Source organism: Lampetra fluviatilis, unplaced genomic scaffold (assembly GCF_964198595.1).
Source record: "Lampetra fluviatilis unplaced genomic scaffold, kcLamFluv1.1 SCAFFOLD_259, whole genome shotgun sequence".
In the NCBI taxonomy this organism is placed as follows: Eukaryota; Metazoa; Chordata; class Hyperoartia; order Petromyzontiformes; family Petromyzontidae; genus Lampetra; species Lampetra fluviatilis.
In genome coordinates, this window is record NW_027620688.1 from 108,318 (window position 1) to 132,600 (window position 24,283).

General features: G+C 62.5%; 2 protein-coding genes across 2 annotated transcripts; both read right to left on the reverse strand.

The window, feature by feature from the left end:
* Positions 1-229: 229 nt before the first annotated feature.
* On the reverse strand, positions 230-19,735 carry LOC144954259 (hexokinase-2-like). Its single transcript, XM_078884795.1, has 10 exons — positions 19,676-19,735; positions 14,444-14,748; positions 11,856-12,004; positions 11,091-11,210; positions 8,864-8,959; positions 8,596-8,695; positions 7,058-7,241; positions 4,342-4,497; positions 2,589-2,822; positions 230-448 (listed from the first exon to the last, which is right to left on the reverse strand). The coding sequence occupies exons 2-10, from the start codon at positions 14,649-14,651 to the stop codon at positions 304-306; spliced, it is 1,392 nt and encodes a 463-aa protein (XP_078740921.1). The 5' UTR covers positions 14,652-14,748; positions 19,676-19,735; the 3' UTR covers positions 230-303.
* Positions 19,672-24,277, reverse strand: LOC144954261 (hexokinase-4-like; the record flags this gene model as incomplete). The annotated part of the gene is made up of 2 exons (XM_078884796.1): positions 19,672-19,972; positions 24,162-24,277. Coding segments are annotated over 2 exons (417 nt in total), but the record flags the coding sequence as incomplete, so codon positions are not given.
* Positions 24,278-24,283: the final 6 nt, after the last annotated feature.

The following is a 24,283-nucleotide window of genomic DNA, read 5'->3' on the forward strand; positions in this document are numbered from 1 at the left end:
GGTGGGTGAGTGAGTGAGTGCGTGGGTGAGTGAGTGGGTGGGTGAGTGAGTGAGTGCGTGGGTGAGTGAGTGAGTGGGTGAGTGGCTAGGTGAGTGAGCGAGTGGGTAAGTGGGTGGGTGAGTGAGTGGTTGGGCGAGTGGGTAGGTGAGTGAGCGAGCGGGTGAGCGAAGTGAGCGAGCGAGCGAGCGATGAGTGAGCGAGCGAGTGGGTAAGTGAGCGAGGTGGGCGAGTGAGCGAAGTGGGCGAGTGGGCGAGTGAGCGAGTGGGCGAGCGAGCGGGCGAGTGAGCGAGCGAGCGAGGGATCAGTGTGTGCCCATGTCGCGTGCCCGGCACGCTACGGCGGTGATGAGGGCGGCCCCCTTGCCGCTGCCGTCCTCCGAGCTGACGAAGCGGACGTCGCACTCTGGCGCCAGCAGCTCCACCGTCTGGTGCATCACCTGGGCAAAGCTACGCACACACAGACACACACACACATAGGTACATACACACACAGGTACACACACACACAGATACACACACACACAGGTACATACACAGGTACATACACACACACACACAGGTACATACACACACACAGGTACACACACACAGATATACATACACAGGTACATACACACAGACACACACAGATACACACACACACAGGTACACACACACACAGGTACACACACACAGGTAAACACACACACAGGTACACACACACACAGGTACACACACACACAGATACACACACACACAGGTACACACACACACAGGTACATACACACACACACAGAGACACACACACACAGGTACACACACACACACAGGTACACACACACACAGGTACACACACACACAGGTACACACACAGTCACACACACACACAGGTACACACACACACAGGTACACACACACAGAGACACACACACACAGGTACACACACACAGAGACACACACACACAGGTACACACACACAGAGACACACACACACAGGTACACACACACAGAGACACACACACACAGGTACACACACACAGAGACACACACACACAGGTACACACACACACACAGGTACACACACACACAGATACACACACACAGGTACACACACACAGGTACATACACACACACACAGAGACACACACACACAGGTACACACACACACACAGGTACACACACACACAGGTACACACACACACAGGTACACACACAGTCACACACACACACAGGTACACACACACACAGGTACACACACACACAGGTACACACACACAGAGACACACACACACAGGTACACACACACAGAGACACACACACACAGGTACATACACACAGAGACACACACACACAGGTACACACACACACAGGTACACACACACACAGGTACACACACACACACAGGTACACACACACACAGGTACACACACACACAGGTACACACACACACAGGTACACACACACACAGATACACACACACAGGTACACACACACACAGGTACACACACACACAGGTACACACACACACAGGTACACACACACACAGGTACACACACACACAGGTACACACACACACAGGTACACACACACACAGGTACACACACACAGAGACACACACACACAGGTACATACACACAGAGACACACACACACAGGTACATACACACACACAGGTACATACACACAGATATACACACACACAGGTACACACACACACAGGTATACACACACAGACACACACAGGTACACACACACACAGGTACACACACACAGGTACATACACGCACACACAGGTATATACACGCACACACATATATACACACACAGACACACACACACAGACACACACACAGATATATACACACACACAGACACACACACAGACACACACACAGGTACATACATGCACACAGACACACACACACACTACACACACACTACACACACACACACTACACACACACTACAAACACACTACACACAGACACACACACACACCTACACACACCTACACACACACACACTACATACACACTACACACACACTACACACACACAGACACACACACACACTACACACACACTACACACAGACACACACACACACTACACACACCTACACACACTACACACACACACACTACATACACACTACACACACACTACACACACACAGACACACACACACACTACACACACACTACACACAGACACACACACACACTACACACACACTACACACAGACACACACACACACTACACACACACTACACACACACACACCTACACACACTACACACACACTACACACACACACACTACACACAGACACACACACACACTACACACACACTACACACAGACACACACACACACTACACACAGACACACACACACACTACACACACACACACCACACACTACACACTACACACACACTACACACACACACTACATACACACTACACACACACTACACACACACAGACACACACACACACTACACACTACACACACACACTACACACACACTACACACAGACACACACACACTACACACAGACACACACACACACCTACACACACTACACACTACACACACACTCACTGTGGGTGTAGTTTGTACAGCGTCCCATCCACCCCAGCGGTGACGCGCATGCGCGCCAGCCCCCGCGCCCTCGCCATGCGGCTGGCGATGGCGGCAACACCCGCCCCGCACAGCTGAGCGGCGCGACGGGACACGACCCGGCACACCTCTTGCACCACCAGCGCGTCGTCGCACGAAGACTCCAGGCCCAGCTGGTGCAGGATGGAGCGCACCTGGAGAAGGGCTAGGCGGTCGCTGTGGGGGTGGGGGGGTGGTGGGGGGGTGGGTGGGGGGGGGGGGTGGGTGGGGGGGGGTGGGGGGGTGGGTGGGTGAGGTGGGTGAGAGGGTGGGTGATTGAGTGGGTGGGGGGGTGAGTGGGTGGGTGAGTGAGTAAGTGGGTGAGTGGAATACGGGGAGAGAGGGAGAGGGAGTGGGTGGGTGGGTGAGTGAGTGGGTGGGTGAGTGGGTGGGTGAGTGAGTAAGTGGGTGAGTGGAATACGGGGAGAGAGGGAGAGGGAGTGGGTGGGTGGGTGAGTGAGTGGGTGGGTGAGTGGGTGGGTGAGTGAGTAAGTGGGTGAGTGGAATACGGGGAGAGAGGGAGAGTGAGTGGGTGGTTGGGTGGGTGAGTGGGTGGGTGGGTGAGTGGGTGGGAAGGTGGGTGGGTGGGTGAGGGGTGAGTGGGTGGGTGGGGGGGGTGGGTGGGTGGGGGGGTGGGTGGGTGGGTGGGTGAGTGAGTGGGTGGGTGGGTGGCGGGGGGGGTGGGTGAGTGGGGGGGGGTGTGTGGGTGATTGAGTGGGTGGGGGGGTGAGTGGGTGGGTGGGTGGGTGAGTGAGTGGGTGGGTGAGTGAGTAAGTGGGTGAGTGGAATACGGGGAGAGAGGGAGAGTGAGTGGGTGGGTGGGTGAGTGAGTGGGTGGGTGAGTGGGTGGGTGAGTGAGTAAGTGGGTGAGTGGAATACGGGGAGAGAGGGAGAGTGAGTGAGTGGGTGGGTGGGTGAGTGGGTGGGTGGGTGGGTGAGTGAGTGGGAGGGTGGGTGGGTGAGTGGGTGGGTGGGTGGGGGGGGGGGGTGAGTGGGGGTGGGTGGGTGGGTGGGTGGGGGGGGGGTGAGTGGGTGGGTGGGTGGGGGGGGGGTGAGTGGGTGGGTGGGTGGGTGGGGGGGGGGGTGAGTGGGGGGGGGTGGGTGGGTGGGGGTGGGTGGGTGGGTGGGTGGGTGGGGGTGGGTGGGTGGGTGGGTGGGTGGGGGGGGGGTGAGTGGGTGGGTGGGTGGGTGGGAGGGTGGGTGAGTGGGTGGGAGGGTGGGTGGGTGAGTGGGTGGGTGGGTGGGTGAGTGAGTGAGTGAGTGGGTGGGTGGGTGGGAGGGTGGGTGAGTGGGTGGGAGGGTGGGTGGGTGAGTGGGTGGGTGGGTGAGTGAGTGAGTGTGTAAGTGAGTGAGTGAGTGGTTGCGTGGTTGAGTGAGTGAGTGTGTAAGTGAGTGAGTGAGTCGTTGAGTGAGTGATTGGTTGAGTGTGTGAGTGAGTGGGTGGTTGAGTGCGTGAGTGAGTGAGTGAGTTGTTGGGAGAGTGGGTGTGTAAATGAGTGGTTGAGTGAGTGAGTGAGAGGTGAGTGAGTTTGTAAGTGAGTGAGTGAGTCGGTGAGTGAGTGATTGGTTGAGTGTGTGAGTGAGCGGGTGGTTGAGTGCGTGAGTGAGTGAGTTGTTGGGAGAGTGGGTGTGTAACTGAGTGGTTGAGTGAGTGAGTGAGTCGGTGAGTGAGTGAGCTGCTGGGCGAGCCTCTCACCTCTCGATGTGGGAGAGGAACTTGGTCTCGAAGATGCCGGGCAGCATCAGACGGGGGGAGACTCGCCCCCGGAAGAGGAGTCCCTGCCGGGTCAGATCCAGCAGCACATGGCGAACGATCTCGCCCAGATACATCCCACTCATCATCTTCTCGTAGCTGCGGCAGTAGAGACGGGGGGCACAGCGTTAGAGATGGGGGTCACGGTGCTAGAGATGGGGGGGTCACAGTGCTAGAGATGGGGGTCACAGCGCTAGAGATGGGGGTCACAGCGCTAGAGATGGGGGGGTCACGGCGCTAGAGATGGGGGTCACGGCGCTAGAGATGGGGGTCACAGTGCTAGAGATGGGGGTCACGGTGTTAGAGTTGGGGGTCACGGCGCTAGAGATGGGGGAGTCACAGTGCTAGAGATGGGGGTCACAGCGCTAGAGATGGGGGTCACAGCGCTAGAGTTGGGGGTCACGGCGCTAGAGATGGGAGTCACGGCGCTAGAGTTGGGGGTCACGGCGCTAGAGATGGGGGAGTCACAGTGCTAGAGATGGGGGTCACAGCGCTAGAGATGGAGGTCACAGCGCTAGAGTTGGGGGTCACGGCGCTAGAGATGGGAGTCACGGCGCTAGAGTTGGGGGTCACAGCGCTAGAGATGGGGGTCACAGCGCTAGAGATGGGAGTCACAGTGCTAGAGATGGGGGTCACGGTGCTAGAGATGGGGGTCACGGTGCTAGAGATGGGGGTCACGGTGCTAGAGATGGGGGGGTCACAGTGCTAGAGACAGGGGTCACAGCGCTAGAGATGGGGGTCACGGTGCTAGAGATGGGGGGGTCACAGCGTTAGAGTTGGGGGTCACAGCGCTAGAGATGGGGGTCACGGTGCTAGAGATGGGGGGGTCACAGTGCTAGAGATGGGGGTCACAGTGCTAGAGATGGGGGTCACGGTGTTAGAGACGGGGGTCACGGTGTTAGAGATGGGGGTCACGGCGCTAGAGATGGGGGTCACAGTGCTAGAGATGGGGGTCACAGTGCTAGAGATGGGGGTCACGGTGTTAGAGACGGGGGTCACGGTGTTAGAGATGGGGGTCACAGTGCTAGAGATGGGGGTCACGGTGTTAGAGACGGGGGTCACGGTGTTAGAGATGGGGGTCACAGTGCTAGAGATGGGGGGGTCACAGCGCTAGAGATGGGGGTCACGGCGCTAGAGATGGGGGTCACGGCGCTAGAGATGGGGGTCACAGTGCTAGAGATGGGGGTCACGGTGTTAGAGATGGGGGTCACAGTGCTAGAGATGGGGGGGTCACAGCGCTAGAGATGGGGGTCACGGCGCTAGAGATGGGGGTCACGGCGCTAGAGATGGGGGTCACGGTGTTAGAGACGGGGGTCACGGTGTTAGAGATGGGGGTCACAGTGCTAGAGATGGGGGGGTCACAGCGCTAGAGATGGGGGGGTCACAGCGCTAGAGATGGGGGTCACGGCGCTAGAGATGGGGGTCACAGCGCTAGAGATGGGGGTCACGGCGCTAGAGATGGGGGTCACAGCGCTAGAGATGGGGGTCACAGTGTTAGAGACGGGGGTCACGGTGCTAGAGATGGGGGGGTCACAGCGCTAGAGATGGGGGAGTCACAGCGCTAGAGATGGGGGTCACAGCGCTAGAGATGGGGGTCACAGCGCTAGAGATGGGGGTCACGGTGTTAGAGACGGGGGTCACGGTGCTAGAGATGGGGGAGTCACAGTGCTAGAGATGGGGGTCACAGCGCTAGAGACGGGGGTCACGGTGCTAGAGATGGAGGAGTCACAGTGCTAGAGATGGGGGTCACAGTGCTAGAGATGGGGGGGTCACGGCGCTAGAGATGGGGGTCACGGCGCTAGAGATGGGGGTCACAGTGCTAGAGATGGGGGGGTCACGGCGCTAGAGATGGGAGTCACAGCGCTAGATATGGGGGTCACAGTGCTAGAGATGGAGGTCACAGCGCTAGAGATGGGGGGGTCACAGCGCTAGAGATGGGGGTCACGGCGCTAGAGATGGGGGTCACAGTGCTAGAGATGGGGGTCACAGCGCTAGAGATGGGGGTCACAGCGCTAGAGATGGGGGGGTCACAGCGCTAGAGATGGGGGTCACAGCGCTAGAGATGGGGGTCACAGCGCTAGAGATGGGGGTCACGGTGTTAGAGACGGGGGTCACGGTGTTAGAGATGGGGGTCACAGTGCTAGAGATGGGGGGGTCACGGCGCTAGAGATGGGGGTCACGGCGCTAGAGATGGGGGTCACGGCGCTAGAGATGGGGGGGTCACGGCGCTAGAGATGGGGGGGTCACAGCGCTAGAGATGGGGGAGTCACGGCGCTAGAGACGGGGGTCACGGCACTAGAGATGGGGGGGTCACAGCGCTAGAGATGGGGGAGTCACAGCGCTAGAGATGGGGGTCACGGCGCTAGAGATGGGGGGGTCACAGCGCTAGAGATGGGGGAGTCACAGCGCTAGAGATGGGGGAGTCAGAGTGCTAGAGATGGGGGTCACGGCGCTAGAGATGGGGGGGTCACAGTGCTAGAGATGGGGGAGTCACAGCGCTAGAGATGGGGGGGTCACGGCGCTAGAGATGGGGGGGTCACAGTGCTAGAGATGGGGGTCACAGTGCTAGAGATGGGGGGGTCACGGCGCTAGAGATGGGGGTCACAGCGCTAGAGATGGGAGTGGGTCCACTCCACAGTGCCGGGGCCGGGAGCCGTACGTTTGCTTTCCCGGGTTGAGCGAGCCGGCGTCTACGGCGCGGTCGAACTCCGTGCGGATGTTGTCCAGAGCTCCATCGTCCCCGAACCCGCCCCACTCCGTGTTGATGCACATGCGGCCCTCATCTCCCTCCACTAGCTCCACGTTGCTCATCTCCTCCATGTAGCACGCATTGCTGCCCGTGCCTGGCACCGCCAACGTCATCAACATCAACATCACCACCGTCATCATCGACAAGATCGCCATCATCAACATCACCATCATCAACATCGTCACCACCACCACCATCATCATCAACATTATAATCAACATCGCCACCACTGTCATCAACATCGCCATCATCATCATCATCACCACCACCACCACCACCATCATCACCATCATCAACATCGTCACCACCACCATCATCATCAACATTATAATCAACATCGCCACCACCACCATTATCATCAACATCATCATCGTTATCAACAACATCACCACCATGGCCACCATCAACATCATCATCAACATCAACACCACCACCATCAACATCATCATCAACATCAACACCACCACCGCCATCAACAACATCGTAGACACGGAGACACAACATCACGATTATCATCAACAACATCACCACCATCATCACCACCACTGCCACCATCAACATCATCATTAACATTATCAACATCAACATCATCAACACCACCACCACCACCATCAACATCATCACCACCACCACCATCATCATCAACATCAACACCGCCACCATCAACATCATCATCATCAACATTATCAACATCACCACCACCATCAACATCGTGGACACGGAGACACAACATCGGGACTCGGGGTCTGAGTCAACATTGGGCCTAGTCCCAGGCCTTGTGTGAGGCCTGGAGTGAGGCCTAGTCCCAGGCCTGGTACGGGGCCTAGTCCCAGGCCTGGTACGGGGCCTGGTGTGAGGCCTGGTACGAGGCCTGGTGTGGGGCCTAGTTCCAGGCCTGGTGTGAGGCCTGGTGAGAGGCCTGGAGTGAGGCCTGGTGTGAGGCCTAGTCCCAGGCCTGGAGTGAGGCCTGGTGTGAGGCCTGGTACGGGGCCTGGTGTGAGGCCTGGTACGAGGCCTGGTGTGGGGCCTAGTTCCAGGCCTGGTGTGAGGCCTGGTGAGAGGCCTGGAGTGAGGCCTGGTGTGAGGCCTAGTCCCAGGCCTGGAGTGAGGCCTGGTGTGAGGCCTGGTACGGGGCCTGGTGTGAGGCCTGGTACGAGGCCTGGTGTGGGGCCTAGTTCCAGGCCTGGTGTGAGGCCTGGTGAGAGGCCTGGAGTGAGGCCTGGTGTGGGGCCTAGTTCCAGGCCTGGTGTCAGGCCTAGTTCCAGGCCTGGTGTGGGGCCTAGTTCCAGGCCTGGTGTCAGGCCTAGTTCCAGGCCTGGAGTGAGGCCTAGTCCCAGGCCTGGTGAGAGGCCTGGTGAGAGGCCTAGTCCCAGGCCTGGTACGGGGCCTGGTGTAGGCCGAGTACTCACCCTGTGAGTAGTCACCCAGGGACGAGTGCGAGTACTCACCCACGATGAGTCCGATCTCGCAGTTGGGGTCTTCGTAGCCGCACGTCATCATGGTGCCCACCGTGTCGTTCACCACAGCCACCACGTCCAGGTCAAACTCCTTGGGGGGGGGGAGGTTAGGGGGGACACGGGGTCACTCACAGGATCACTCACGGGGTCACTCACGGGGTCACTTACGGGGTCACTCACGGGGTCACTCACGGGGTCACTCACGGGGTCACTCACGGGGTCACCGACGGCTACCTGGGGGAGCTTTGTCTGTACGTACGTTGCGTCGTTTGATGGCCTCTCGCAGGAGGGTGACCACGTCCTTGCCCTCGCAGCCAGACGCCTTGAAGCCTTTAGTCCACTTCAGGAGAATACCCTGCACGGACACACACACACACAGACAGACACACACACACACACACAGACACACAGACAGACACACACACACACACAGACACACACACACACACAGACACACGCAGACAGACAGACACACACACACACAGACACACACACACACACAGACACACACACACACACAGACACACACAGACAGACACACACACACAGACACACACACACACACACACAGACACACACAGACAGACACACACACACACAGACACACACACACACACAGACACACACACACACACACAGACACACACACACACACACAGACACATAGACACACACAGACAGAGACACACGCACACAGACACACAGACACACACAGACACACACACACAGACACACAGACACACACACACACAGAGACACACACAGACACACACAGAGTTATACACACACACAGATAAAGGTTCTCCTGTATACATGTTAACAGACTGTTGGGGCTGTCAGGCAGAAGAACGCCACAGTGGCCAGGACCACGCCCGCCCGGCCGTCTTTGTCTTCCCACACTCCCCCCACTCCACCCCCCTACTCCACCCACCCACTCCACCCACCCACTCCACCCCCCTAATCCAAACACCCACCCACCCACCACCCACCCCACCCACCCCACCCCACCCACCCCACCCACCCACCAACCCCACCAACCCCACCCCACCCACCCCACCCACCACCACCCCACCAACCACCACCCACCCCACTCCCCCTCACCCCACCCCACCCCACCACACCACCCACCACCCACCCCACCACACACCCCACCCACCCTCCACCACCCACCACCCACCCCACCCCCACCACCCCACCCACCCCACCCACCCCAACCACCCCACCCACCCCACCACCCACCCCACCCACCACCCCACCCCACCCACCACCCCACCCCACCACCCCACCCCACCACCCACCCACCACCCACCCCACCACCCCACCCCCCACCCACCACCCACCAACCCCACCCCCCCACCCACCACCCACCCACCTGGTCCAACCTGCCCTGCTTGCAGGGGAATGAGAATGTGAACCCCACCCACCCCACCCACCACCCACCACCCACCCCACCCCACCCACCTCCCCCACCACACACCCCACCCACCACCCACCACCCACCCACCACCCCACCCCACCCACCTCACCCACCCCCCACCACCCACCACCCACCCTACCACCCTACCACCCACCCCACCCCATCCACCCACCCCACCCACCCACCACCCCACTCACCACCCAGCTCACAACCCACCCTACCACCCTACCCACCCACCACCCCACTCACCACCCCACCCACCACCCACCCCACAACCCACCCTACCACCCTACCACCCACCACCCACCCCAACCACCCCACACACCCACTCCCCCACCACCCACCCCACCCACCACCCACCCACCACCCCACCCCACACCCCACCCCCACAACCCACCCCACAACCCACCCTACCACCCTACCACCCACCACCCCACTCACCACCCCACCCACCACCCACCCTACCACCCTACCACCCACCACCCACCCCAACCACCCCACACACCCACTCCCCCACTACACACCCCACCCACCACCCACCCACCACCTCACCCACCCCCCACCACCCACCCTACCACCCTACCACCCACCACCCCACCCCCCACCCACCCACCTGATCCAGCCTGCCCTGCCTGCAGGGCAATGAGAAGGTGAACCCCACCCACCCACCACCCACCCACCCCACCCACCACCCCCCACCCCTCACCCCACCACACCACCCACCCACCCCACCCACCCACCCACCCCACCACACCACCCCCCACCCACCACACCCACCCACCACCCCACCCACCCACCCCACCCCCCCACCCCCCACCACCACCCCCCCACCCCACCCACCCCACCCCCCACCCCACCCCCACCCACCCCACCCACCACCCACCCCCACCCACCACCCACCACCCCACCCCCCCCCCCACCCACCCACCACCCACCACCCCACCCCCCCCCACCCACCACCTACCCATCACCGACCCCACTCTTCACCACCCACCCCACCCACCACACCCACCACACCCACCCACCCCACCCACCCCACCCCACCCCACCCCACCCACCCCCCACCCACCTGGTCCAGCCTGCCCTGCTTGCAGGGGAATGAAAAGGTGAACCCCAGCGGGAGCCTCTGTGCGGCGATCCCCTTGGCGTGCAGGAACTCAGCCACGCAGCCCACGATGTGGTCAAACAGCTGGGGGGGGAGGGGGGGGGGGGCACACCGGGGTCACGAGGTCACCGGGGTCACGAGGTCACCGGGTCACCGCAGGACATATGGTCACATGCGCATCGGGTCGTCAGGTCACTGGGGTTGCAGGTCACAAGGCCACCAGGTCAAAGGTCACCATCGTACCAGGTCAAAGGTCGCCATGCCACCAGGTCAATGCTCACCATCCTAGCAGGTCAAAGGTCACCACGGCACCATGTCAAAGGTCACCATCCTACCAGGCCACAAGGTCACCACGCCACCAGGTCAAAGGTCACCACGCCACCAGGTCAAAGGTGACCACGCCACCAGGTCAAAGCTCACCATCCTACCAGGTCAAAGGTCACCACACCACCATGTGAACGGTCACCATCCTACCAGGTCAAAGGTCACCACACCACCAGGTCAACGGTCACCATCCTACCAGGTCACAAGGTCACCACGCTACCAGGTCAAAGGTCGCCACGCTGCCAGGTCAAAGCTCACCATCCTACCAGGTCAAAGGAAACCACCCTACCGGGGCAAAGGTCACCACGCCACCAGGCCAAAGGTCACCAGGTCACAAGGTCACCACGCCACCAGGCCGAAGGTCACCAGGTCACAAGGTCACCGGGTCACCACGGGGGACGGTACCTGCTCTCCCGTGGCGTGCATGATGTCGGGCGGGATGGAGAAGATGCGGTTGTCCATGTCGATGCCGCAGCGCTGACCACTGCGGATCCTGACCAGAAGCACACGGAAGTTGGTGCCGCCCAGATCCAGGGCGAGGAAATCTCCGTTCTCTGTGTGGGGGGGGGGGGGGGGGGCGTGTTAGAGATGGGGGTCACGGCGGTAGAGATGGGGGGGTCACGGCGGTAGAGATGGGGGTCACGGCGCTAGAAATGGGGGTCACGGTGCTAGAGATGGGGGTCACGGTGTTAGTGATGGGGGTCACAGTGCTAGAGATGGGGGTCACAGTGCAAGAGATGGGGGTCACGGCGCTAGAGATGGGGGTCACGGCGCTAGAGATGGGGGTAACGGTGTTAGAGATGGGGTCACGGTGTTAGTGATGGGGGTCACAGTGCAAGAGATGGGGGTCACAGCGCTAGAGATGGGGGTCACGGCGCTAAAGATGGGGGTCACGGCGCTAGAGATGGGGTGGGGGGGAGGGGTGTTAGAGATGGGGGTCACGGCGCTAGAGATGGGGGTCACGGCGTTAGAGATGGGGGTCACGGTGCTAGAGATGGGGGTCACGGTGTTAGAGATGGGGGTCACGGTGTTAGTGATGGGGGTTACAATGCTAGAGATGGGGGTCACAGTGCTAGAGATGGAGGTCACGGTGCTAGAGATGGGGGTCACGGTGCTAGAGATGGGGGTCACGGTATTAGAGATGGGGGTCACGGCGATAGAGATGGGGGTCACGGCGCTAGAGATGGGGTCACGGCGCTAGAGATGGGGGTCACAGTGCTAGAGATGGGGTTCACAGCGCTAGAGATGGGGGTCACGGTGCTAGAGATGGGGGTCACGGTGCTAGAGATGGGGGTCACGGTGTTAGAGATGGGAGTCACAGTGCTAGAGATGGGGGTCACGGTGCTAGAGATGAGGGTCACAGTATTAGAGATGGAGGTCACGGTGCTAGAGATGGGGGTCACGGTGGTAGAGATGGGGGTCACGGCGATAGAGATGTGGGTCACGGTGGTAAAGATGGGGGTCACGGTGCTAGAGATGGGGGTCACGGTGCTAGAGATGGGGGTCACAGCGCTAGAGGTAGGGGTCACGGCGCTAGAGATGGGGGAGTCACGGCGCTAGAGATGGGGGTCACAGCGCTAGAGATGGGGGTCACAGCGCTAGAGATGGGGGTCACAGTGCTAAAGATGGGGGTCACGGTGCTAGAGATGGGGGTCACGGTTTTAGAGATGGAGGTCACAGTGGTAGAGATGGGGGTCACGGTGCTAGAGATGGGGGTCACGGTTTTAGAGATGGAGGTCACAGTGGTAGAGATGTGGGTCACGGTGCTAGAGATGGGGGTCACGGTTTTAGAGATGGGGTCACGGTGCTAGAGATGGGGGGTCACGGCACTAGAGATGGGGGTCACAGCGCTAGAGATGGGGGTCACGGTGCTAGAGATGGGGGTCACGGTGCTAGAGATGGGGGGTCACGGCGCTAGAGATGGGGGTCACAGCGCTAGAGATGGGGGTCACGGTGCTAGAGATGGGGGTCACGGTGCTAGAGATGGGGGTCACAGCGCTAGAGATGGGGGTCACGGTGCTAGAGATGGGGGTCACGGTGCTAGAGATGGGGGGTCACGGCGCTAGAGATGGGGGTCACAGCGCTAGAGATGGGGGTCACGGTGCTAGAGATGGGGGGTCACGGCGCTAGAGATGGGGGTCACAGCGCTAGAGATGGGGGTCACGGCGCTAGAGATGGGGGTCACGTTGCTAGAGATGGGGGTCACAGCGCTAGAGATGGGGGTCACAGCGCTAGAGATGGGGGTCACGGCGCTAGAGATGGGGGTCACAGCGCTAGAGATGGGGGTCACAGCGCTAGAGATGGGGGTCACGGCGCTAGAGATGGGGGTCACGTTGCTAGAGATGGGGGTCACGGTGCTAGAGATGGGGGGTCACGGCGCTAGAGATGGGGGTCACAGCGCTAGAGATGGGGGTCACGGCGCTAGAGATGGGGGTCACAGCGCTAGAGATGGGGGTCACGGCGCTAGAGATGGGGGTCACGGCGCTAGAGATGGGGGTCACAGCGCTAGAGATGGGGGTCACGGTGCTAGAGATGGAGTCACAGCGCTAGAGATGGGGGGGTCACAGCGCTAGAGATGGGGGTCACGGTGCTAGAGATGGGGGTCACGGTGTCTGTGCGTGTGTGCGTGTCTGTGCGTGTCTGTCTGTGTGTCTGTGTGTGCGTGTCTGTGCGTTTATATTCGTGTGTCTGTGCGTGTGTGTCTGTGCGTGTATGTGTCTGTGCGTGTGTGTGTATGTGTCTGTGCGTGTGTGTGTATGTGTCTGTGCGTGTGTGTGTGTCTGTGCGTGTGTGTGTATGTGTGTATGTGTCTGTGCGTGTGTGTGTGTGCGTGTATGTGTCTGTGTCTGTGCGTGTGTCTGTGTGTGCGTCTGTGCGTGCGTCTGTGTGTGTGCCTGTGCGTCTGCGCGTGTGCGTATGAGCGTGTGCGCGCGTACGCGTGTACGCGTGTACGCGCGCGCGCGCGTCTGCGCGTCCGTGCGCGCGTCCCTCACCCCTCCCGTTTGGCGTGCCCCGCACGAACGTGGGCAGCATGGCGACGGCCGCCCCCTCGTGCGTCGCCCTCGACAGGCCGCGGCTCATCGCTTCGCCCACCAGCCCCTTGACCGCCACCAGCCGCTCTGCTCCCGTGGCAAAGGGCGCCAGCGCCGCGTCCAGACGGCGTCTCCGCTCGGCCAGCCTGGCCGCCACCGCCGTGACCATGGCCGCGCCCTTGCCGCTCCCGTCCTCGGAGCGAGCGAACGTGGCGACGCAGTCCGGGGCCAGGCGCAGCAACGTCGACCGGAGCAACGTGCTGAAGCTGTGTGGTGGGGGGGAGGGGGGGGTGGGTGGGGGAGGGTGGGGGGGTGGTGGGTGGGGGGGGTGGGGTGGGGGGGGTGGGGGGGTGGGGGGGGTGGGGTGTAGTGGGTGGAGGGGTGGTGGGGTAGGGGTGGGGAGGGGTGAGGTGAGTTGGGGGGGGTGGTGGGGTGGTTGTGGGTGGGGTGGGATGGGATGGGTGGGGTGGTGGTGGTGGGGGGGGGGGTGGGGGGGGGTGGGGTGTAGTGGGTGGAGGTGGTGGGGTGGTTGTGGGTGGGGTGGGTGGGGGGGGTAGGGTGTAGTGAGTGGAGGGGTGGTGGGGTAGGGGTGGGGAGGGGTGAGGTGAGTTGGGGGGGGTGGTGGGGTGGTTGTGGGTGGGGTGGGTGGGGTGGGGTGGTGGTGGTGGGGGGGGGGTGGGGGGGGGTGGGGTGTAGTGGGTGGAGGTGGTGGGGTGGTTGTGGGTGGGGTGGGTGGGGGGGGGTAGGGTGTAGTGGGTGGAGGGGTGGTGGGGTAGGGGTGGGGAGGGGTGAGGTGAGTTGGGGGGGGTGGTGGGGTGGTTGTGGGTGGGGTGGGTGGGGTGGGGTGGTGGTGGTGGGGGGGGGGTGGGGGGGGGGTGGGGTGTAGTGGGTGGAGGTGGTGGGGTAGGGGTGGGGAGGGGTGAGGTGAGTTGGGGGGGGTGGTGGGGTGGTTGTGGGTGGGGTGGGATGGGATGGGTGGGGTGGTGGTGGTGGGGGGGGGGGTGGGGGGGGGTGGGGTGTAGTGGGTGGAGGTGGTGGGGTGGTTGTGGGTGGGGTGGGTGGGGGGGGTAGGGTGTAGTGGGTGGAGGGGTGGTGGGGTAGGGGTGGGGAGGGGTGAGGTGAGTTGGGGGGGGTGGTGGGGTGGTTGTGGGTGGGGTGGGTGGGGTGGGGTGGTGGTGGTGGGGGGGGGGTGGGGGGGGGGTGGGGTGTAGTGGGTGGAGGTGGTGGGGTGGTTGTGGGTGGGGTGGGTGGGGGGGGTAGGGTGTAGTGGGTGGAGGGGTGGTGGGGTAGGGGTGGGGAGGGGTGAGGTGAGTTGGGGGGGGTGGTGGGGTGGTTGTGGGTGGGGTGGGTGGGGTGGGGTGGTGGTGGTGGGGGGGGGGGGTGGGGGGGGGTGGGGTGGTTGTGGGTGGGGGGGGGGGGGTGTAGTGGGTGGAGGGGTGGTGGGGTAGGGGTGGGGAGGGGTGAGGTGAGTTGGGGGGGGTGGTGGGGGGGGTGGGGTGGGGTGGGTGGGGGGGGGTGGGGTGGGTGGGGGGGGGTGGGGTGGGGAGGTGAGAGGATTGAGTCTGTGGGTCTGTGTGTGTGGGTCTCTATGTGTGTCTGTGTGTGTGTCTGTATGTGTGTCTCTGTGTGTCTCTCTGTGTGTCTCTGTGTGTGTCTCTGTGTGTGTCTCTGTGTGTGTCTCTGTGTGTGTGTGTGTGTCTGTATGTGTGTCTCTGTGTGTGTGTGTCTGTATGTGTGTCTCTGTGTGTCTCTCTGTGTGTCTCTGTGTGTGTCTCTGTGTGTGTGTGTGTGTCTGTATGTGTGTCTCTGTGTGTGTGTGTCTGTATGTGTGTCTCTGTGTGTGTGTGTGTGTCTGTATGTGTGTCTCTGTGTGTGTGTGTCTGTATGTGTGTCTCTGTGTGTGTGTGTGTGTCTGTATGTGTGTCTCTCTGTGTGTGTGTGTGTCTGTATGTGTGTCTCTGTGTGTCTCTGTGTGTGTCTCTGTGTGTGTCTCTCTGTGTGTGTGTGTGTCTGTATGTGTGTCTCTGTGTGTCTCTGTGTGTGTCTCTGTGTGTGTCTCTGTGTGTGTCTCTGTGTGTGTGTGTGTGTCTGTATGTGTGTCTCTGTGTGTCTCTGTGTGTGTCTCTGTGTGTGTCTCTGTGTGTGTCTCTGTGTGTGTGTGTGTCTCTGTGTGTGTGTGTCTCTGTGTGTGTGTGTCTCTGTGTGTCTCTCTGTGTGTGTGTGTCTCTCTGTGTGTGTGTCTGTATGTGTGTCTCTGTGCGTGTCTCTGTGTGTCTCTCTGTGTGTCTCTCTGTGTGTGTGTCTCTCTGTGTGTGTGTCTCTGTGTGTCTCTCTGTGTGTGTGTGTCTCTCTGTGTGTGTGTCTGTATGTGTGTCTCTGTGTGTGTGTCTCTGTGTGTCTCTCTGTGTGTCTCTCTGTGTGTGTGTGTCTGTATGTGTGTCTCTGTGTGTGTGTGTGTGTCTCTGTGTGTCTCTGTGTGTCTCTCTGTGTGTGTGTGTCTCTCTGTGTGTGTGTCTCTGTGTATGTGTGTCTCTGTGTGTGTGTGTCTCTGTGTATGTGTGTCTCTGTGTGTCTCTGTGTGTCTCTCTGTGTGTGTCTGTGTGTGTGTGTGTGTCTGTATGTGTGTCTCTGTGTGTGTGTCTCTGTGTGTGTCTCTGTGTGTGTGTGTCTCTGTGTGTCTCTCTGTGTGTCTCTCTGTGTGTGTCTGTGTGTGTGTGTGTGTCTGTATGTGTGTCTCTGTGTGTGTGTGTCTGTATGTGTGTCTCTCTCTGTGTGTCTCTGTGTGTCTCTCTGTGTGTGTCTGTGTGTCTCTGTGTGTCTCTCTGTGTGTGTGTGTGTGTCTCTGTGTGTGTCTCTGTGTGTCTCTCTGTGTGTGTGTCTCTGTGTGTCTCTGTGTGTGTGTCTCTCTGTGTGTGTGTGTCTCTGTGTGTCTCTCTGTGTGTCTCTCTGTGTGTCTCTGTGCGTCTCTCTGTGTGTGTGTGTCTCTCTGTGTGTGTGTCTGTGTGTGTGTGTCTCTGTGTGTCTCTGTCTGTGCGTCTCTCTGTGTGTCTCTCTGTGTGTCTCTGAGTGTCTCTGTGTGTGTGTGTGTGTCTGTATGTGTGTCTCTGTGCGTCTCTCTGTGTGTGTGTCTCTCTGTGTGTGTGTCTCTGTGTGTGTGTGTCTCTGTGTGTGTGTGTCTCTGTGTGTGTCTCTGTGTATGTCTCTCTGTGTGTGTGTCTCTCTGTGTGTGTGTCTCTGTGTGTGTGTCTCTGTGTGTCTGTGTGTGTGTGTGTCTGTATGTGTGTCTCTGTGTGTGTGTGTGTGTCTCTGTGTGTGTCTCTGTGTGTCTCTGTGTGTCTCTGTGTGTGTGTGTGTGTCTCTGTGTGTGTCTCTGTGTGTCTCTGTGTGTCTCTGTGTGTGTGTGTGTGTCTGTATGTGTGTCTCTGTGTGTCTCTGTGTGTGTCTCTGTGTGTCTCTGTGTGTGTCTCTGTGTGTCTCTGTGTGTGTCTCTGTGTGTGTGTGTGTCTCTGTGTGTGTCTCTGTGTGTCTCTCTGTGTGTGTGTGTCTCTCTGTGTGTGTGTGTCTCTCTGTGTGTGTGTCTCTCTGTGTGTGTGTCTCTGTGTGTGTGTCTCTGTGTGTGTGTCTCTGTGTGTGTGTGTCTCTGTGTGTCTCTGTGTGTGTGTCTCTCTGTGTGTCTCTGTGTGTGTGTCTCTGTGTGTGTGTGTCTCTGTGTGTGTGTGTCTCTGTGTGTCTCTGTGTGTGTCTCTGTGTGTGTCTCTGTATGTCTCTGTGTGTGTGTGTCTCTGTGTGTGTGTGTCTCTGTGTGTCTCTGTGTGTGTCTGTATGTGTGTCTCTGTGTGTCTCTGTGTGTGTGTCTCTCTGTGCGTCTCTCTGTGTGTCTCTCTGTGTGTCTCTGTGAGTCTCTCTGTGTGTGTGTCTCTCTGTGTGTGTGTGTCTCTGTGTGTCTCTCTGTGTGTCTCTCTGTGTGTCTCTGTGCGTCTCTCTGTGTGTGTGTGTCTCTCTGTGTGTGTCTCTGTGTGTGTGTGTCTCTGTGTGTCTCTGTGTGTGTCTCTGTGTGTGTCTCTGTATGTCTCTGTGTGTGTGTGTCTCTGTGTGTGTGTGTCTCTCTGTGTCTCTCTGTGTGTCTCTGTGTGTCTCTGTGTGTCTCTGTGTGTGTGTCTCTCTGTGCGTCTCTCTGTGTGTCTCTCTGTGTGTCTCTGTGAGTCTCTCTGTGTGTGTGGGTCTCTGTGTGTGTCTCTGTCTGTGTGTCTCTGTGCGTGTCTCTGTGCGTGTCTCTGTGCGTGTCTCTGTGCGTGTCTCTGTGCGTGTCTCTCTGTGTGTCTCTCTGTGTGTCTCTGTGTGTGTGTCTCTCTGTGTGTCTCTGTGTGTGTGTCTCTCTGTGTGTCTCTCTGTGTGTCTCTCTGTGTGTCTCTGTGCGTGTCTCTGTGCGTGTCTCTCTGTGTGTCTCTCTGTGTGTCTCTGTGTGTGTCTCTGTATGTCTCTGTGTGTGTGTGTGTGTCTGTATGTGTGTCTCTGTGCGTCTCTCTGTGTGTCTCTGTGCGTGTCTCTCTGTGCGTGTCTCTCTGTGCGTGTCTCTCTGTGTGTCTCTGTGTGTGTCTCTGTGTGTGTCTCTGTGTGTGTGTGTGTGTGTCTGTATGTGTGTCTCTGTGTGTCTCTCTCTGTGTCTCTGTGCGTGTCTCTCTGTGCGCGTCTCTCTGTGCGTCTCTCTGTGCGTCTCTCTGTGTGTCTCTGTGTGTGTCTCTCTGTGCGTCTCTCTGTGCGTCTCTCTGTGCGTCTCTCTGTGCGTCTCTCTGTGCGTCTCTCTGTGTGTCTCTGTGCGTCTCTCCGTGCGTCTCTCCGCGCGTGTCTCTCTCTCTGTGTCTCTCCGCGCGTCTCTCCGTGCGTGTCTCTGTGCGTCTCTCTGTGTGTCTCTCCGTGCGTGTCTCTGTGCGTCTCTCCGTGCGTCTCTCCGCGCGTGTCTCTCTCTCTGTGTCTCTCCGCGCGTCTCTCCGTGCGTGTCTCTGTGCGTCTCTCCGCGCGTCTCTCTGTGCGTCTCTCTGTGCGTCTCTCTGTGCGTCTCTTTGTGCGTCTCTCTGTGCGTCTCTCCGCGCGTCTCTCCGCGCGTCTCTCCGCGCGTCTCTCCGCGCGTGTCTCTCTCTCCGCGTCTCTCCGCGCGTCTCTCCGCGCGTATCCCCGTGGCCCCCGGCCCCTCACGTTGGGTGGTGCCTGTAGACGCTCCCGTCAACCCCCACGGTAGTCACCAGTCGCCGCGCCCCTCCCGCCCCGCCGTGGCCACCACCCCCCCCACCCCCGTGGCCACCACGGTGGGGACGGCCGCCGCGTCTGATGCGGCCCACGATGGCGCAGAGGCCCGCGGCGCAGAGGCCCGCGGCCCGCGTCGAGACGAGGCGGCAGGCGTGGCGGACGCGGCCAGCGTCGCTCGCAGTCGCCGCTCGCACGCCGAGCGAGCGCAGGATGGAGACGCAGCGCGGGTGGGAGGGGTCCTCCTCACTGTGGGGGGGTGGCGGGGGGGGGGTGGGGGGGGGTGGGGGTGGGTGGAGGGGGGTGGGGGGGTGGAGGAGGAGAGGGGGGGAGGAGAGGGAGGGGGTGGGGGAGATGGTGGTGAGGGAGGTGGAGGAGGGGGGGGAGGAGGGGGGAGAGGGGGGAGGGGGGGAGGAGAGGGGGGAGGAGAGGGGGGGAGGGGGAGATGGTGGTGAGGGAGGTGGAGGAGGAGGGGGAGGGAGGAGGAGGAGAGGGGGGAGGGGGAGGAGGAGAGGAGGGGAGGAGAGGGGGGGGTGGGGGGGGGGTGGGAGAGATGGTGGTGAGGGAGGTGGAGGAGGGGGGGGAGGGAGGAGGGGGAGAGGGGGGAGGGGGGGAGGAGAGGGGGGGAGGGGGGGGAGAGGGGGAGAGGGGGGGAGGAGAGGGGGGGAGGAGAGGGGGGGAGGAGAGGGGGGGAGGAGAGGGGGGGGTGGGTGGCGGGGTGGGGGAGATGGTGGTGAGGGAGGTGGAGGAGGAGGGGGAGGGAGGAGGAGGAGAGGGGGGGAGGGGGGGAGGAGAGGGGGGAGGAGAGGGGGGGAGGAGAGGGGGGGAGGAGAGGGGGGGAGGAGAGGGGGGGGTGGGGGAGATGGTGGTGAGGGAGGTGGAGGAGGAGGGGGAGGGAGGAGGAGGAGAGGGGGGGAGGGGGGGAGGAGAGGGGGGAGGAGAGGGGGGGAGGAGAGGGGGGGAGGAGAGGGGGGGGTGGGGGAGATGGTGGTGAGGGAGGTGGAGGAGGGGGGAGAGGGAGGGGGAGAGGGGGGAGGTGGAGGAGGAGGGGGAGGGAGGGGGGGAGGAGAGGGGGGGGTGGGGGAGATGGTGGTGAGGGAGGGGGATGATGGAGAGGGAGGGAGGGGCAGGGAGGGAGGGGAAGAGGGAGGGGGGAGGGAGAGAGGGGGGGGGAGGGAGGGAGGGGGGAGGGGGGGGGAGGGGGGAGGGAGGGAGGGGGGGGGAGGGGAGGGGGGAGGGAGGGAGGGAGGGGGGAGGGAGGGAGGGGGGAGGGGGGGGGAGGGGGGAGGGAGAGAGGGGGGGGGAGGGAGGGAGGGGGGAGGGAGAGAGGGGGGGGGAGGGAGGGAGGGGGGAGGGGGGGGGAGGGGGGAGGGAGGGAGGGGGGAGGGAGGGAGGGGAGGAGGGGGGGGGAGGAGAGGGAGGAGAGGGGAGGGAGGGGAGAGAGGAGATGGGGGAGGGAGGGGGGAGGGAGGGGGGAGGGAGGGGGGGGAGGGAGGGGGGGGGAGGGGAGGGGGAGGGAGGGAGGGAGGGGAGGGAGGAGGGGGAGGGGGGGGGAGGGGGGAGGGAGGGAGGGGGGGGGAGGGAGGGAGGGGGGAGGGAGAGGGGGGGGGAGGGGAGGGAGGGGGGAGGGAGGGAGGGGGGGGGAGGGGAGGGGGGAGGGAGGGAGGGGGGAGGGAGGGGGGGGGAGGGAGGGAGGAGGGGGAGGGGGGGAGGGAGGAGAGGGGGGGAGGGAGGGGGGAGGGAGGGGGGAGGGAGGGGGGGAGGGAGGGGGGGGAGGGTGAGAGGGGGGGAGGGAGGAGGGGGGAGGGAGGGGGGAGGGAGGGAGGGAGAGAGGGGGGGGGAGGGAGGGAGGGGGGAGGGAGAGGGGGGGGGGGGAGGGGGGGGGAGGGAGGGAGGGGGGAGGGAGGAGGGAGGGGGGGGGAGGGAGGGAGGGGGGAGGGAGGAGGGGGGGGAGGGAGGGAGGGGGGAGGGAGGGAGGGGGGGGAGGGAGGGAGGGGGGAGGGAGGGAGGGGGGAGGGGAGGGGAGGGAGGGGGGAGGGAGGAGGGGGGGGGAGGGGGAGGGAGGGGGGAGGGGAGGAGAGGGGGGGGGGAGGGAGGGAGGGGGGAGGGGAGAGAGGGGGGGGGAGGGGAGGGAGGGGGAGGGGGGGGGAGGGGGGAGGGGGGGAGGGGGGAGGGAGGGAGGGGGGGGGGGGGGGAGGGGAGGGGGGAGGGGGGGGGGGGAGGGGAGGGGGGTCTATGGGTCATGGGCCTGAGTCTCTAGCGGGTCTCTGTGTGACGCGCTGGGTGGTGATGGTGAGCGTGTGAGCGTGTGATGGTGAGCGTGTGATGGTGAGCGTGTGGGGGTGAGCGTGTGATGGTGAGCGTGTGATGGTGAGCGTGTGATGGTGAGCGTGTGGGGGTGAGCGTGTGGGGGTGAGCGTGTGGGGTGTGAGCGTGTGGGGGTGAGCGTGTGGGGGTGAGCGTGTGGGGGTGAGCGTGTGATGGTGAGCGTGTGATGGTGAGCGTGTGATGGTGAGCGTGTGATGGTGAGCGTGTGGGGGTGAGCGTGTGGGGGTGAGCGTGTGGGGGTGAGCGTGTGGGGGTGAGCGTGTGATGGTGAGCGTGTGGGGGTGAGCGTGTGGGGGTGAGTGTGTGGGGGTGAGCGTGTGGGGGTGAGCGTGTGGGGGTGAGCGTGTGGGGGTGAGCGTGTGATGGTGAGCGTGTGGGGGTGAGCGTGTGGGGGTGAGCGTGTGGGGGTGAGCGTGTGGGGGGTGAGCGTGTGGGGGTGAGCGTGTGGGGGTGAGCGTGTGGGGGTGAGCGTGTGGGGGTGAGCGTGTGGGGGTGAGCGTGTGGGGGTGAGAGCGTGTGGGGGTGAGCGTGTGGGGGTGAGCGTGTGGGGGTGAGCGTGTGGGGGTGAGCGTGTGATGGTGAGAGCGTGTGAGGGTGAGCGTGTGGGGGTGAGCGTGTGGGGGTGAGCGTGTGATGGTGAGCGTGTGGGGGGTGAGCGTGTGGGGGTGAGCGTGTGGGGGGTGAGCGCGTGGGGGTGAGCGTGTGGGGGGTGAGCGTGTGATGGTGAGCGTGTGGGGGTTGAGCGTGTGGGGGTGAGTGTGTGGGGGTGAGCGTGTGGGGGTGAGCGTGTGGGGGTGAGCGTGTGGGGGTGAGCGTGTGGGGGTGAGCGTGTGGGGGTGAGCGTGTGGGGGTGAGCGTGTGGGGGGTGAGCGTGTGGGGGGTGAGCGTGTGGGGGTGAGCGTGTGGGGGTGAGCGTGTGGGGGGTGAGCGCGTGGGGGTGAGCGTGTGGGGGGTGAGCGTGTGATGGTGAGAGCGTGTGGGGGTGAGCGTGTGGGGGTGAGCGCGTGGGGGTGAGAGCGTGTGGGGGTGAGCGTGTGAGCGTGTGGGGGCGAGCGTGTGGGGGTGAGCGTGTGAGCGTGTGGGGGTGAGCGCGTGGGGGTGAGCGTGTGAGGGTGAGCGTGTGGGGGTGAGAGCGAGTGGGTGAGCGTGTGGGGGTGAGCGTGTGGGGTGAGAGCGAGTGGGTGAGCGTGTGGGGGTGAGCGCGAGTGGGTGAGCGCGAGTGGGTGAGCGTGTGGGGGTGAGCGCGTGGGGGTGAGCGTGTGGGGGTGAGCGCGAGTGGGTGAGCGTGTGGGGTGAGCGCGTGGGGGTGAGCGCGTGGGGGTGAGCGTGTGGGGGTGAGAGCGCGTGGGGGTGAGCGTGTGGGGGTGAGCGTGTGGGGGTGAGCGTGTGGGGGTGAGCGTGTGGGGGGGTGAGCGTGTGGGGGTGAGCGTGTGGGGGTGAGCGTGTGGGGGTGAGCGCGAGTGGGTGAGCGCGAGTGGGTGAGCGTGTGGGGGTGAGCGCGTGGGGGTGAGCGTGTGGGGGTGAGCGCGAGGTGGGTGAGCGTGTGGGGGTGAGAGCGCGTGGGGGTGAGCGTGTGGGGGTGAGCGTGTGGGGGTGAGAGCGCGTGGGGGTGAGCGTGTGGGGGTGAGCGTGTGGGGGTGAGAGCGCGTGGGGGTGAGCGTGTGGGGGTGAGCGTGTGGGGGTGAGCGTGTGGGGGGTGAGCGTGTGGGGGTGAGCGTGTGGGGGTGAGCGTGTGGGGGTGAGCGTGTGGGGGTGAGCGCGAGTGGGTGAGCGTGTGGGGGTGAGAGCGCGTGGGGGTGAGCGTGTGGGGGTGAGCGTGTGGGGGTGAGCGTGTGGGGGTGAGCGTGTGGGGGGTGAGCGTGTGATGGCGAGCGTGTGGGGAGTGACCGTGTGGGGGTGAGCGCGTGGGGGTGAGAGTGAGCGTGTGAGCGTGTGGGGGTGAGCGCGTGGGGGTGAGAGTGAGCGTGTGAGCGTGTGGGGGTGAGCGTGTGGGGGTGAGCGCGAGTGGGTGAGCGCGTGTGGGGGTGAGCGTGTGGGGGTGAGCGCGAGTGGGTGAGCGCGTGGGGGTGAGCGCGAGTGGGTGAGCGTGTGGGGGGTGAGCGTGGCTCACCGTTCGATGTCGGACACATAGCTGGTGAGGAAGGTGCCAGGGGTGAGGATATCCGTCACGTCCTGGCCACAGAAGATCACTCCCAGGGACGAGAGCTTGAGCAGAGCATGGCGGACCAGCTC